General features: G+C 31.0%; 2 protein-coding genes across 2 annotated transcripts in view; one reads left to right on the forward strand and one right to left on the reverse strand.

The window, feature by feature from the left end:
* The first annotated feature begins 71 nt into the window (after positions 1-71).
* On the forward strand, positions 72-12,047 carry LOC127285848 (A disintegrin and metalloproteinase with thrombospondin motifs 12-like). The gene is made up of 17 exons (XM_051312060.1): positions 72-388; positions 704-1,088; positions 1,778-1,922; positions 2,042-2,346; positions 2,451-2,575; positions 2,682-2,828; positions 2,907-3,053; positions 3,180-3,417; positions 5,046-5,255; positions 5,529-5,762; positions 6,666-6,786; positions 6,992-7,118; positions 8,461-8,581; positions 8,660-8,800; positions 9,398-9,516; positions 9,588-10,124; positions 10,401-12,047. The coding sequence occupies exons 1-17, from the start codon at positions 216-218 to the stop codon at positions 10,606-10,608; spliced, it is 3,483 nt and encodes a 1,160-aa protein (XP_051168017.1). The 5' UTR covers positions 72-215; the 3' UTR covers positions 10,609-12,047.
* A 305-nt stretch (positions 12,048-12,352) lies between these two features.
* The window catches only part of LOC127285843 (carcinoembryonic antigen-related cell adhesion molecule 1-like), a 138,275-nt gene continuing 135,276 nt past the window's right edge, over positions 12,353-15,351 (reverse strand). The window contains exon 7 of the mRNA XM_051312055.1: positions 12,353-12,713. Within this exon, the coding sequence (XP_051168012.1) occupies positions 12,700-12,713 (14 nt within the window). The 3' untranslated portion in view covers positions 12,353-12,699. The remainder of the gene's footprint in view (positions 12,714-15,351) is intronic.

The raw sequence follows: 15,351 nt of genomic DNA on the forward strand, positions 1-15,351 counted from the left end.
GTTTTTAAATTGTTCCCAAAACCGTATCGTTCGATTACGGTTCGTAAAATACGAACAAAAAAAAAATTTCTATTTTTTTTATTAAAAGTCAATTTTTTTTGTTGTTAATTGTATGTTTTCGTTTTCTTTTTTTTGAAGTATAAATTATATTTGTCATATCTGAAGTAAACCGTTTGATAAAAATAACCCAGTAGTGCTTTTGACTTGTTATTGACATGTCATTAATGTTATGTTATTTGAAAGTTTTTCAAAGTTTTTTGAATATAACGAAAATGTTTCTAGTGACATTTTTTTTAATACTCTGTGATTTTTCAACGAATAAGCTTAACGCCGATGGGAAAATCCTGGACAAATATACCAAGAGCCCCGGGAGTATTTACCATGGTAGGTAAGTTCGATCTCATTTTGCTGGTGCCATCAATTTCGCCTTCCCTGAATTCGGTTTGTCACTCCTAACCCTGAGGCTCATGTTTGGGAATCGATATTCACATTGAATGCTTCGTCCAATGTCTGTTTCATTCGTTTTCTCTTTCTTTCACGCATCACTTGCTTTTTTTTCATTTTTCTCCCTTTTATATAAATGCGGTATAAATATATATCGAATAAAATTATTTTAACCTAATCCTGTAAAAATAATAATTTCCGCAAACAAATAATAATTCTCCTATTTAAATTTTGTTAACCTTTTTCGAAAAATATTTAGATATACGAGAGACATAAAGGATCCACATTTATTGGTGCCACGACGTGTGTCTCATGATGGAAATTTGGAAACATATTTTTTGTCTGGATATTACAATCGTCGTGAAGTTGATGCAAGAAGAAAAAGATCAATCAATGATGATGACAATGAGGACAAATTGCACTTGGTTCTTCCGTTTAATGGAATTGAACATCATGTTGAGTTAACTCCATTTCACGATTTTATCTCACCAGAAATGGTGATTGAAATCCGTGGAAAGGGAATCAGTAGCGATTTGAACAAAGGTCTTCAATTTAAGAGGGTGTCGGATCAACAGTGTCATTATAGGGGCACTGTCAGGGGAGACAAGAATTCAAGAGCAGCTTTATCCCTTTGCGACGGTGTTGTTAGTACACTTTATTATCATCATTTTTATTTATTTAAAGCACAATTTTTTTTAAGGCAAAAATATCAAATTTAGAGAATATACTGGAATATTTATTAGGTAATACAAATAAATCAATTTCGTAAGGAAATAATATAATTAAATATTCAGCGAACTGTAAAAAGAAAAGGACAATTTTCAATTCAGAAACTTTAAATTAAAATCTTACTGTGTCATAATTTGAAATTCAAATATAGTTGTACACGACTAAAAGCAACAATTCTTGTTATTGGCACTATGAAGCTTTTAATGTCGGGAATAATTTTACAACTCAAGCGACTAGACAGCTTGGTTTCCAGATCTGCGTTTTGTTGCTAGTTTCCAATTGCTGACGCGTTTTAATCCTGAATTTATGATATATATAGAGAGAGAGAGAGAGCGAAACGTCGCTGAATCGGCGACAGTGTAACATCGCGTCGATCTATGTGCAAATGAATTTATGAATTTGCATGTACTCAAAGAGAAACATAACAAGAGTCTTAATAAGCTTTAGAATCAAAATATTCTTGGTCTATCAAAACAAAATCTATTCGAATTTTGAATTTACTCTAATTGTTTTTGTTGATTAATATTAATGTTCTTTTATAAAATAATTGTTAATATTACTGATTGACGTCAAAAATCCACTAATTATGACTATTAACTTATAGGCTGGTTACGTACATACCAATAATGGACGATATTTTATTGAACCATTGCATCAAGTAAAAGCTGAACCGGATGGTCAACATGTTCACATAGCTTATAAAAGAAGTGCTCCGCATGAAAAAAATGATAAATTCTGTGGTACTGATGGTCAGTTTTCTGCATTTTATTAATATAACAATTCTGAAATTTTATTTCACTTTTAGTTTAATCATAAAATTAGGAATTTTGAGTAAAAAATCTCTAAAACAGATTTTGATTGTTTTTAGACAATTGGGAAACAGCTTGGGCTGAACAATTAGAAAGAAGAGAGCGTGAATTATCATTACAAAATCACAATACAACTAAACGAAGTGACAAAAAATCAGATGCAACTCACAGCGTTCATCGATATATTGAAGCAGCAATTATTGCTGATAAAAAATTTTTAGATCATCACAAGGGAACAGATTATCAACAGTATTTATTGACAATATCAAATATGGTGTCAGATTTTTATCACGACAGTTCTGTTGGAAATCAAATTGACTTTGTTGTAGTGCGAATGGTATATTTGGAACAGGAAAAAGAAGAAGTAAGAGGTTTTCTTTTTAGGGGTTACAACCACTGTAGGAGGCTGAAATTTGCTATTTTTTTCTGGAAGGAAAAATAGTTACTACAATTTTAGTTATTTTGCAGATTGACTTAACAATTAGTTCCAATGCAGAGGTGACATTATCAAGTTTTGCTAAATGGGCTATGAAAATGAATCCCGAATCTCATACTCATCCTAATCATCACGATCTTGGCATTTTGATTACTAGGTTTTGATTATAATTTAGTAGTCAACAGTGACACACTGTTATCTATTTTAAAATAGTTTATTGCTTTGGAATTAATTGCGATTTATTTTTAACATCCCTTTTTTAGATACGACATTTGTGACGAAAACGAGGAATGTTCTTTGATGGGTTTAGCTTATGTATCAACAGTCTGTGATAGAGCAAAGGCGGCTTGCATTAATGAAGATAGTGGACTTCTTTTGGGTATTGTAGTAGCTCATGAAGTTGGACACACGTAAATAGAATAATGTTTATGCCTACTAATAAATAACTGGAAAAAGTATTTATTAGTTCAGTAAAATTTAATTTACAGTTTAGGATGTGCCCATGACACCGAAGAAATTAGTGGTTGTCCTCCTCAAGATAAAGACAAAAGTTATTTTCTCATGTCGCCTTATGTTTTTATTTACACTCTAAAATGGTCAACATGTAGCAAAAAATTTATAACAACTCTAATGGAGTAATTACCAATTAACAATTTAATTTCGAAATTATTTTTTTTAATTTTTGTTTTTGGAGAACACTTTCTTTATTTTCGTATTTATTTTTCAAATAAAAATTTCTATAGAAAATAAAAATTCCACAGAACTGGTTTAGGCGATTGTCTAACAGATGATCCAAAAAATCCTTCTGATCAATTTAAATATCCAAATATGTTGCCTGGAGCAATGTACGGACAAGACTATCAATGTAAATTGATATACAACAATTCGGAGTCTTGTGATAAAAAAGGTGATTGTGAGGCACTTTGGTGCAAAAATGGTGGCAAATGCATAACAAATAATGCTCCACCGGCAGAAGGTTCTAAATGTGGTACAAATAAGGTTTGTTAATAAAGAATGTATCTAGTTTGGGTACACCAGTTGTAAGGCGAAAATAAGGTCTTCTTCAATAATGTTTTCTTAGTAAACCGTAAATTTAAAAAAATATTATTTATTACCTAAAAGTACATGTCTAGAACGTTAACAACAAATTTTTTTTTATCAAAAACTTTATGAGCCATCGAAGTTATAATTAATCTTTATAATATTATAATAAAATTTAAATATCAAATAAAATTTGGTATACAATAATCTATAAGTTATATGATAAAATTCGACAAAATAAGAAGACGAATAATTTAAAGTTAAATTTAGATGTTTAATTATAATCAGTTCACCTGCTTTCTTATACACATAAAAATTAAATTACAAAAATAATCCCGGTATCCTATGCTATCGCCTACCTATAGTCCTCGATACAGGTTCATGTTCTTCCTCTCTTCAAGTATTGACAGAAATTAGGGATTGATTTTTGGCAATATCAATGGTAATCGAGACGAAGAATATCTTCCGTCATCACGCTAATATCTATTACCCTGAACAAAATAATTCATTCGGTACACAGGCTTACATACATCTACTCATATTCATTATACAATATTGTAAAATACTTGTAATACTGATGATCATATGTGGAGATGATGCAAGTCGATTCCTTTGAAATCCTTTGACAAGTTGATTTGATAACTTCCTTCAATAAAATGCGGTTATGTAATATGAGGCGTCCCTCGAAAAACCTACGTGACTGGTCGTAGAATGAGCACTAAATTATAAAATCTTTGGTCCCAGGTGACACAAGGAATAATCTTTGATGACTAGTTTATTCCGTAAAATTATTAATCACAAACTGCACAATAGAACACAATTGGAACACGTGGATCCACTATTAAAGCGTATGAGAAAAATGGCCGCGGCCCAATGAAGACCCATTGCGGGTAGAAATTGCAAATTAAAATTTCGTATATACGATATAAGTGTTGATGGTTCAAGACAAAATTTAGAACTGTTGTCTCTCGTCATTTACTCGAGGATTCCCTCTCTTCCTTGTCACCTCATGATTAGGTCCCATGTCTAATTGGTTACCCCACCTACTTACATATCTATGAATCTGCGCCTTGTCCCTCGCAGGAAAACTATCTTCAATGCTCAGCGACTATGGTCATCACAAAGTGACGCCTTTGGAAAAAGCATGATATCCGGTGACCAGAATTCCACAAGTATAGTTCATCTAAGATAGAAAAATAAAATTAATTTACATTTCTTATAAGATTTTTTAGTTCCCAATCAAAGGGAACATTAAAACAACATACTTTTTTGTCCGAAAGTAATTTGTAACTATGTGGCGCGCCTCCGCATAGTGATATTTATTTTTCGTCGGATCAGCATAAAAATGTAGACACCCTTCTAAAAACATATATTTTAAAAAAATGCAAAAAAATAAATTTTCCGAAAGTTACAACTGGTGTATCCCCTTTAATAAAAGATTAAAAAATTTTGTTCCGATTTTTTTTCTGCCTCGCAACATAAACAATATGTATTTAATTGAATGACTACATATGTATAAAAAGTGTATATATATGTACGTGGATAATGTCATATTGTTGAACGTTTTTAATTTCGACTTTATGCAGTGGTGCATTCATAAGGAATGTGTGGACATTGGTTCACGTCCGTCAGCAGTGAATGGCGGTTGGGGTGAGTGGGGACCAATGAGCGAATGTTCCAGAACATGCGGCGGGGGTGTCAAAAGTATGGAAAGAGAATGTGATAAACCGGCACCATCGAATGGCGGTAGATTTTGCATTGGTGAGAGAAAGAAATTTGAAATTTGCAACACAAAGGTAATGAAACTTTATATATATTTTCAAAAATTGGGAAAATTTTTTTTAATTTGATGTTATCCTAAAAAGAACATTCAGAAAAAAAAATGTTATTGTCGAAACAAAATTGAAACAAAAATTGTCTATCTAAAACATCCAATTACAAATTTGATGTCAGTTTTTCAAAATTCAACATGTCGGATCCAATATGTCTGATAGTGACACTAAAATTAAATTTTTCTAGACGTTATAAAGTTATTTATGAAAAAAAGATTAAATATTGTAATTTTTCAGCCTTGTGATTCCTCTGCTATTTCGTTTCGTGTTAGTCAATGTCAAGAGTTTAACAAGAAGAAAGTTAAGGACGGATTGCATACATGGACTCCTTACACAGTAGATGAGACTAATATGTGTTCATTGAAATGTATAAATGAAAAAAATGTAGTAATGCAGCTTGCTCCAGTCGTGAAAGATGGAACTTCTTGTAAAATTGGAACTAATTACATGTGTATATCAGGAATTTGCAGAGTAATATACAATTTTTATTTCATTAATTTCTTTTTAAATTTCGCTTAATTATTTAAATACATAAAAGTAGATGAAAATTCTTCAAGTATTAATTATTTAAACAAGTTGTAAATTCAGATGTTCATTACATGAACATTTTGCTTCCTCTTTACGATCAGCAAAAAAATTTGCTTCCTCGTGGAGAAAGCAAAATTTTATTGCCAAAATGTCAATTTTTGATTTTTTAACTTTCATTAATTCTTTAAATTTACTTCAAATGTATACTTTATATATATCGATCGATTCGTCTTGACGTAAGGAAAACGATTCTATTATATATAACCTTAAATTTTTCTATTTAAAAATTTTTTCGATTAAAAAAAAATTTTTGGAAAAAAGACGATAAAATTTTTTTTTTGGGATATTTTTCAAAATCCTTTGGTCAGATTTGAGATATTAATATGATAAATGAGCCTACCAAATTTTATCTAAATCCATTAAAACCTGTTAAAGTTATCTTCTAAACAAAAAAGGGATCCACACACACACATACACACACACATACATACATCCGGACAATTGATCAGGATCTCATATAACATGTTTCTATAAAGAAAAAAATTTGTTTCCGCCACTTTGAAAAGTTTTATAAATGAAAGGACTACAAAGCTTCCTCCACGAGGAAGCAAAATATATTATTTAATGAGTTCAAAAAAAAATTATTAAAAAAATAAAATGTATTACTGATAACTGTGCCCAAACTAATTCCCTATGATCCCTGTTTTAATTTAATTAAATTGACAATTAAAATTCGAATGAAAGAATTCCTTTTAGTATATTATTTTATTTAGTCACATTATGATACTACTATAATCTATTGGAAAAAGTAAAGGAACTTAACTTTTTGTATATCCATAAATGCAGAAGGTTGGATGTGACTGGCAAATAGATTCAGATACCATTGAAGATCCTTGTGGGGTTTGCAAAGGCACTGGTGTTGGTTGCACTCATGAACAAGGAGATTTCACTAAGGATAAACTCAAAAGTAATATGAATATATTTCGATAAATAACAAATCGATATTTAATAATGTAAAAAAATTGAAAAGAAATCAATACGAAAAATATTGGTGAATATAAAATATCTCTTTGACAAAAATCTTTTTTGCTTTCGGTTGCAATATATTCTTTTTTGAAGGCTTAATTTAATGATTAATGTAAATTAATATTTGAATACATAACGCTATATAGATTATCAAAAAGTGGTAACGGTTCCAAAGGGAAGTACAAGTATTCGGATGTATGAGAAAAAACCAAGTGGAAGTATGTTGGCAGTTAAACTCGAGAAAGGAGATAAATATTGTCTGAATGCTGATTTGTATGTGATGAATTTATTATTATTATTATTGTTATTATTATTATTATTATTATTTACGAGGGAAATCTGCATAACCCTTGGTATCCAAGAAAGACCCACTAAAAACCACACCCTTTGGCTGGACTAATCCTTACACTACGGAACTGACGTCAAGCTTTAAACTTCGTAGGTGAAGATCCCTGGGATCTTGCTTTCGTGACCCTGAAGACTCCGCTATCTGGGATATGATTAATGTTCGCCTAATCGTCATACTTTTCTCTACATAAGAAGCAGCTGGGGTTTATACTGCAGTTTGCAAACTTATGATCGATTTCATCGCAGTTGAAGCATGTAGTCGATCTGTCCACTGCCTTAGATACTCTTCCTACGTGGCCGCACGCCGGGCTTTAGTTGCACCGAATGACCTTCTTCTTATTGGGCAACACATAAAGCCAATCCTTATGCGTCCCAATTTCTCCAGTCTGTCCGCTTCCTTTGGGTTGGTGACTACAACTGCGAGCTTCATTCCTCGTCGGTTAAGTCCTAGGACCATCGCTTTCCTGCTTGCTGGAGCTGTTCCGCCAACGCCTATTGGACATCTTACGCAATTCAGGCTGCGGATCTTCAGTGTGACTTGTCGATACAAGGTTTGGATTTTTCACATGCTTCCAACCGATTTGGTGACCTTAACGGTGAATGCCTCCATATTGGAATCATCTCCGATTTTGATCTGCAGATCTCCTGCATGGAGATCACATCTGGATTCACATCCTTCCAATGTTTGCTTAGCACGTCGGCATACGTTGTTCCTGTTGCAACTCGGATCACCATTGTATATTCAATCGTCGCTTCCTTCTTACTGGTTTGCTTAGGATTCAGTGCTACCGTCACCATCGTAATCTTTTTGACAAGAGGTGCCTCCTCTTGCTTTTTCTTCTTCTCCGTGGCGTTAGTCCTCTCCGGACTGCCAAAGCTTTTCTTCGTTTCTGCGCTTCTCTGGCAGTGAATAAAGCACACCAATAGGTCCGATAAATTGTTTTCTAGCTCCTATTTTGACTAGTTTATCGGCTATGTTATTACCATTAATTCTGTTGTGTCCAGGAACCCTAGAGGAGGGTAACGCGGTTATTTTCCGCTGGTCTGTTGGGTGCCGTACGGCATCCTTCAACCAACTGTGATGTAGTTACCTCTACTGATTCTTGATTCGCTCTTTCCCTTTGAACCCTCCATATACCAAACGTCAGTCTTCTCTGGGAAAAGCGCTTGCCCATTTTTTACCAATACTTTAAAATAAATTTTAATATATACTACTACAAATTAACAACTTTTATTTGCAACTAATTGAAAAATAATTAAAATTTAGTGAAGAAAAATCCAATGGAGATTACCCTTGCGCTGGTTCTACCATTATATACACTCATCCGGAAACGGACAAAGAAAATTTGGCAATAAAAGGACCAATTACTGAGGATATTCAGTTGCAGGTATTTTTTTTTTTGAAATTTATTCATAATTATTCTAATAAGATGATAAAATTTTGTTGATGTGAAATATTGTTGCAGTATTGCTTTTTTGAAAAAACTAATCCTGGGGTTCATTATGAATACTACTTTAAGTCGGGAAATTCTACGGCGACTCCTAAATATGCATGGGAATTTTTAGAGTGGTCAACATGTAGTGCTAAATGTGGAGGAGGTACAAAGGTAAGTTTGAATTAAATAACTCAATTTGACTTGGAAAGATTCCTATAAAATGGCTCATTAAAGATGTTGAAACTCCGTTTCTGGAGGAAATTGTACGGAATTCGGCTGGAAATAATTATTAAAATGTTCAGAGAGTTTTTATGTTTTCGCGGCTATAAAGGAAAGGAAATTCCAGTGGAAAATATCGGAATTTCTTCACAATCTGCGGGAGGATTTTCGTTTCCTGCAAAATTCACATTTTGGTTACCATTGAACTTCCATTGATTTTTAGGTAGATTAGATTTTTTAGATCCTACTAGACGAAAATTATTTCAGGAGTAACTCTTCCGCGGAATCTTTCCAAGTGGGAACCGAAGTTATTAGCTTGAATCAATTTATAATTTTACTGATTAATTTTTCTAATTAAAGTATAATAATGGTTACTGGTGACAGTTGCAAAAGCAATTGAATTAGATTACCAATAAATTAGAAAAAGGCGCTCTTGAACTTGAATTAAATGTTACCGACTGTGTGGATGATACTTCCACAGGTGACAATCCAATTAACATCTAAGTTAGGAGGTGCTGTAACTATATTATATATTTCGGTTGTAAATAGATTTCAGAACCTACGTGTCTTGAACAGCAAGCTGGAAAAGTGTCTCCCAGTTTTTGCTCCAGTATACCACGTCCAGAACCCAAAACTCAAACATGCAATGAACAATCATGCCTTGCAAAGTAATATAATTTTCCTTCAAATTAATTTTTTTTTATCAATTTCTTATTATTTATATTTAAACAATAATTAGATGGAGAGTCAGTCAATGGAGTGCGTGTAATGCTTGTAATAAGAAAAAAGGTACTCTTCGTCGAAAGGTACAATGTGTAAAACCAGGAGCACATCCTGGTGAAGATGACGTTGTTGCTGAATTATCAGAATGTAAGGGTCGCACTCCAATTCAGAAAAAAAATTGTATTGGAACTAGGCCTTGCAAAAAGAATTGTAAAGATAGAAGAGAAATTGAAATATTAGAGAAAAATCACTTGTTGACACCAGAGGATCAACACAGACTAATCGATCGATTTGTGGATGTGAGTCTTGTGCAATATCTTGACTCCCATAGGAATTCCTTCAAAGCCATCAAACCTGAGAAACGAAATACCGCCGACAACAATGACTTTAGGGAATTGCTTCACAATTGGGTTACCAGTGACAAAGACAATGGAAAAAGACATTGCAAAGAGAAAAAACATATTAAAAAAGAATTAACCACTCCAAAACCTGGTTCAATAATTAAAGATCCTGCACCTCGAGATAAGGAGATTCTTATTATAGCACCTTTCAGGTATTAACTTATTCCAAATTAAAGGAATATTATTTAATTTATCCGAGGGGTAAATAATTAAAAAATTTGGTGTACACTTATTTTATACTTCAAAATAATTCACGATACTTTAAATAATTCTGGATAATTATATACTTCAAGTTAATTCATAGTTAATTTGCTCCTCGAATTTATCAGCAAATAGAATTCTAATAAGAAATTATTTTATAATTTTTGTTATGTTTGTTGTAATTTTTAACACTAGTAATTCTTTGATATTAAATTTTTCGTTTTCAGGGAAAACTCTCTTCATTCTAACATGTCTGATCTTGCTTTCCAAGAGGCTGGTGATTCCGGTGATATTTCAATTGACACTGAACATAAGAAAATATTTACAGGCAAAGACGCTATAAATCTGGAGAATAAAATAAGACATCACAATATTTCACAACATGATTTAGATAAACTTTGTTGTTCTAATGATTCTCAATCAAATCATCACTGAATATTTTATCCTTTTTCAATAAGATTAAGTAGTTTCATTAAAAAGTTGTAAGAAATGTTCTTTATTATTTTAATTAAATTATTCTAAAGTTTGATTTTAATTGTTTCATAGATTGTGATTTGGTGCATGACGTTAAGGGCAAAACTAGTTTATAAAAATATTTTTATTTTATCAATCAAAACTTAATTTATCCAAATTATTTTAAGTAATTACATATTTAATTCAGATTTTCATTCACCGAAATTATTTTGAGTAATTACATTTAATTTAGATTTCAGTTTTTCTGTATTTTTTTTAATTAAAGTTTTTGCATAAATCATGAAATAACATAAAAAAAACTTTTCCGGCAAGAAGCCTGGAATACAACATATGCATAAATTATATTTTTTACGGTCATTTGTATTTAAATAACATTATTTTTAATTGAAACATTTGTAGAAATGAATGTGTATAAATTGAATAAACTGGTAACTTGTCACTTGGTAACTGTAGGTACATCTTAGCACTACTGCAAAAGTTTGTGTATTTTTGTGTCAGTTTGTAATTCATTATGAGTGATTTATTACATAAATAATTATTGTTTATTTATTATTAATTAGTAATAAATTATTATCGTTGTTATTTGTAGTAATATGAAAAACAAATGATACTGTGAGGAAATCCTCGATATGAGAACGATTTAGCGCCTGACGGTAGATATTTTCTTATACATATTATCTTCGTAAAATTTTGACGAAAACTATATGAATTTCGGTGAATCGTGGACTGGCGTTTGGGGGGAGAGATTTGAGGAAAATATAAAATAAGTAGTTCCCTTGTCCTCTGCCTCATTTGCTCGTTATCTTGTGTATAAAGAAAATCCCGCGCCATATTTTGATGTCCGACGTCAATGACTCAAATGTCGTTCTTTTGTGTAATTTTATCTATTTTTGTTTTATCAATGGTTGTTAAATTATATATATATATATTAATTAAATTTTATTAAAAGTATTTTTTTTTGTATTGAAATTAAAGTGTGGCGTTTAATTGATAATGGGGGGATTGTGGATTCTAAGCGTTGGCAGAGTACAAGGGGATGATTTGGAGCTGTTGCTACTTATAAAACACATAAAACTACGACTACAATATCGAATGGTCTTAAGGATTTTGGAACTAATAAGGAAATTCTAGATATTCCGGAATTTAAGTTCATCTCTCCATACCCGATCAGCGCCACGTCTTACGAATTCACCTTTAATAGAACGAGGAATGAGTATTCTTATTTTTTTTTATTATTTATTGAACATTGTTATATTTCCTTTTAAATACCAGTTTACTAATCTATGTATGTATGAATTCTTTGATGATTTCTGTATGTGTGTGAATGTGGTTGACGTGAATGAATTTATATATATGTATAAAGTAATCTGAATAATCACTACTGTTATATAAATGATGCATCATTTTAAACTCTCATCAATATTTTAATAAAATATCTATAATTGATTTGTTGAAATTATATTTCTTATTGTGATTTTTTTGGTTTGTAATTGATATTTTTGATTCAAATAATCTCTATTTTATTATCTTATATCATCTCGTTCGTTATGGTAAATAATTCTACTCTCAATTTTTAATTTGCCTAATTTATTTATTTTATTTTCAAATTCATTATATTACAATACGATCGGTCTCGTAATAACAAATGCAACGTAGAAATAAGGGTGAAACTACAGGGAAAAAAAGAATTGTTGTGGTTACTAAAAATTAATCCACACGACAATGCCGGATTGTCAATATAGAACCAGCAGTTCTATTTGTTTTTAGAACAAAAAAAAATTGTTAAAATGGGATTGTTATTAAAACTATTCAAATTGTTCGGTGAACAAACAGAATTCTTTGATAAACAATGAAAATTGTTATGGAACAGTTGAAATAACAAACCTTAATTGTTAAATCGGCTATACAATTTGCTGTATTAACAAAGCTTTGATCCGTCTAATACAATTTTGTTCAGTTTCTTCGGCTTCTAAAATAATCGATAGCAGATTTCCGTAGGCCATATCACTAGTTTCATTTGCATTAAAATCTGTGGAACATGCAGCTTCTGAATCAAATTCTTTGACCTGAAACCAAAAAATTATTTTCAGTTGAAATTTGTTGTTGAATAATATTTAATATACATTTTGTATTTTTTATGATGATGTTATGTTCAATAGTAACCGAGTATAACTTATTGATAAACGATAAAATTGTCTCTTCATCCATTCACTATACTTGCAATAGATTTCTCACTTTAACCGGATTCATTATTTAACAGCTTTTTGTCATTTTAAAAAAAACTGATAGTAAAAGCAAAAAATTGGTACATGTGCCAGAAGCAAACGACACGACAATCTGCACGCCAGTTTGCGAGAATTCAAAATGACCACGTGACATGGAACAATAAATCTGCCAGCTGATCAAATCCGGATTGTTCCATCAGCAGTCGACAGAGAGTTTGCTTCTGCCACTGTACGGAATTGCAAACTGAACAAAACTGACATCTCGCATCTAATTCGATTTCTACTGTTTATATAATTAATTCTATTTGATTTTATAAGAGAATAGGCTACAAACTACTGTAATAATAATAATAATTTACAAGAAAATTTTCTTTTAGAAAAATATTACTCTATAAAATTGAATTAAATTTCGCAAAATGGATAAAAGAGTATATGCTGTAGTAGAACTGAAAAGGAACAAAAATTTATTTAATTCTTGATTAATGAAAGGGCTTGTTGTAAAGAACATTGAGCAAAGAAGCTTTGACTTAAATGGTTCTTCATTAAAGCATGAGTTGATAGCATTACTCTTACTTTCGGTCAAGTTGTAAAGTACCCACTGATAAATTTTCCTGTCTTTTGGAAAGACGCAGGCGTTGAATTTTGCCGTCAGTGTGTCGTGAAAAGACGTCGCAATAATTTCGCATGGCTTACCATGAACAAAAGAGTACTGCATTGCATTCAATTTCTTTTTTCTTTTCTCACAATACCCATGCAATTGGTTTCAATTAAATTAATAACGGAAATATATTTGTCAGGTCAGTGAATCATCAGAAAACGATTTATAATTTATAAAAATTGTTTTTAAATTTTCTTGTAAAAATTATATTATTTAATAAATTGTATTATAATTTATACTTAATTGTTCATTTATATTTCAAGTTAGGAGTAAATTTTTTTTTTACCAATTTAAGCTGAGGGTAATTTTTGCATTAACCTATCTAAGTCATTTGAAATTCTTCAAAGAAAGGAAAACAATTTTCTTGATTGAGTGCAAGTACTTGATGATGACCATGGGCATTACCTTTCATCATTTCCTCTTATTCAATCTGTCATTAGAAGCGCACTTACTTTGAGAGCACGACTACAAATTAAAGATCAAGTTACCCTTTCCATTCTCTCAACATTAATTGAATTAATTATATTTCAAGGGCTCCCAAAGTGGATCCTTTGAGTGCTTTGCAGATTTTTTTTTTATTATAAAATTATTTTATTTTAAACATGAATATTTTTTTATTAGGTAATTTTTGCAATAAATTCTAATTAAAGATTTAATATACTGTCACGTCACAGTAATATTTTTTTATAAATAAATACTTTTTTCAAAAATTAATATGTTAAAAAAATAAATTTTTAAATACAAAAATGTTTCTATATGAAGGGAAACATTTCCCATTGAGAGCAGTTCAAAATATTAATATACGCAAGTGGCAACATTTAGTCAACATTAGTTTCTTCCCTCATAACAAAAGGATATCCATAGGATATCCATATCAATGGTCGATATCCTAGAATGGTCCCCAGGATATCTTGGGATATCCATAGGGTATCCAAATCGCCGGTCTGTGGGACATCAACAGGACATCCATAGGATATCCACAGGATATCCCTAAGACATCCACAAAATATCTATTGGATATTATATCGCAGGATATCCATGGGATATTCTCAGGATGTCCGTGGGATATTCTTAGGATATTTACGGGATATCTGTGGGATATCCTGACGATATCTATGGGATATATGGAGGACATTTTTGAAAGTCTATAGAGATATCCAGAAGATATCCTGTGGATATCCTCAGATATCCATGGGATATCCAAAGAATATCCAAACCGCCGATTTTTTGGATATCCTCAAGAGATCCTTTTAATATCCATAGGACATCCCTAGGATATCAACGGGATATTATCAATATATCCCAAGATATTTTGTTTTATTAGGGTTTAACTAAGTTAAATTGAGTAATTAGATTGGGAAATTATTATAAGTTCATAGATTAGGAAAAATTAATAATAATTAAAAATTTAAATTAAATAATTATAACATAACAATACGAATTTCCTCTTTTAGATAGGATTAGGTTACTAAATATTTAATGCAGAAAAATAATTATTAAAAATTGACAATTAATTTAAAAAAATGGAAAAAATTGCAAAAATTACGATTTCCATCTTTTGATGATGTTCACCGCTAACCAGATAAAGCAGATGCTGTGAGTAGTCCACAGTTTGATCCTGTTTGCAATAGATGGTGCCATCTGATAGAAAATCTTTCAAAATGCGATAAATTCTATTTCTTTGTAAAAAGTTATTTAAAAAAAAAATGCTCCCACGTCATCGTAATGTAAATATTAATAAATATAATTATTTTCCAGTCTTTTAATAATTAATAATAATTAAATATATTAATAAAAACAAGAATTTTAAAAAGTCAATAA

The sequence above is a fragment of the Leptopilina boulardi genome, unplaced genomic scaffold (genome assembly GCF_019393585.1).
Source record: "Leptopilina boulardi isolate dan_hultmark-lab unplaced genomic scaffold, ZJU_Lbou_2.1 LbouV2_341, whole genome shotgun sequence".
NCBI classification, from domain to species: Eukaryota; Metazoa; Arthropoda; class Insecta; order Hymenoptera; family Figitidae; genus Leptopilina; species Leptopilina boulardi.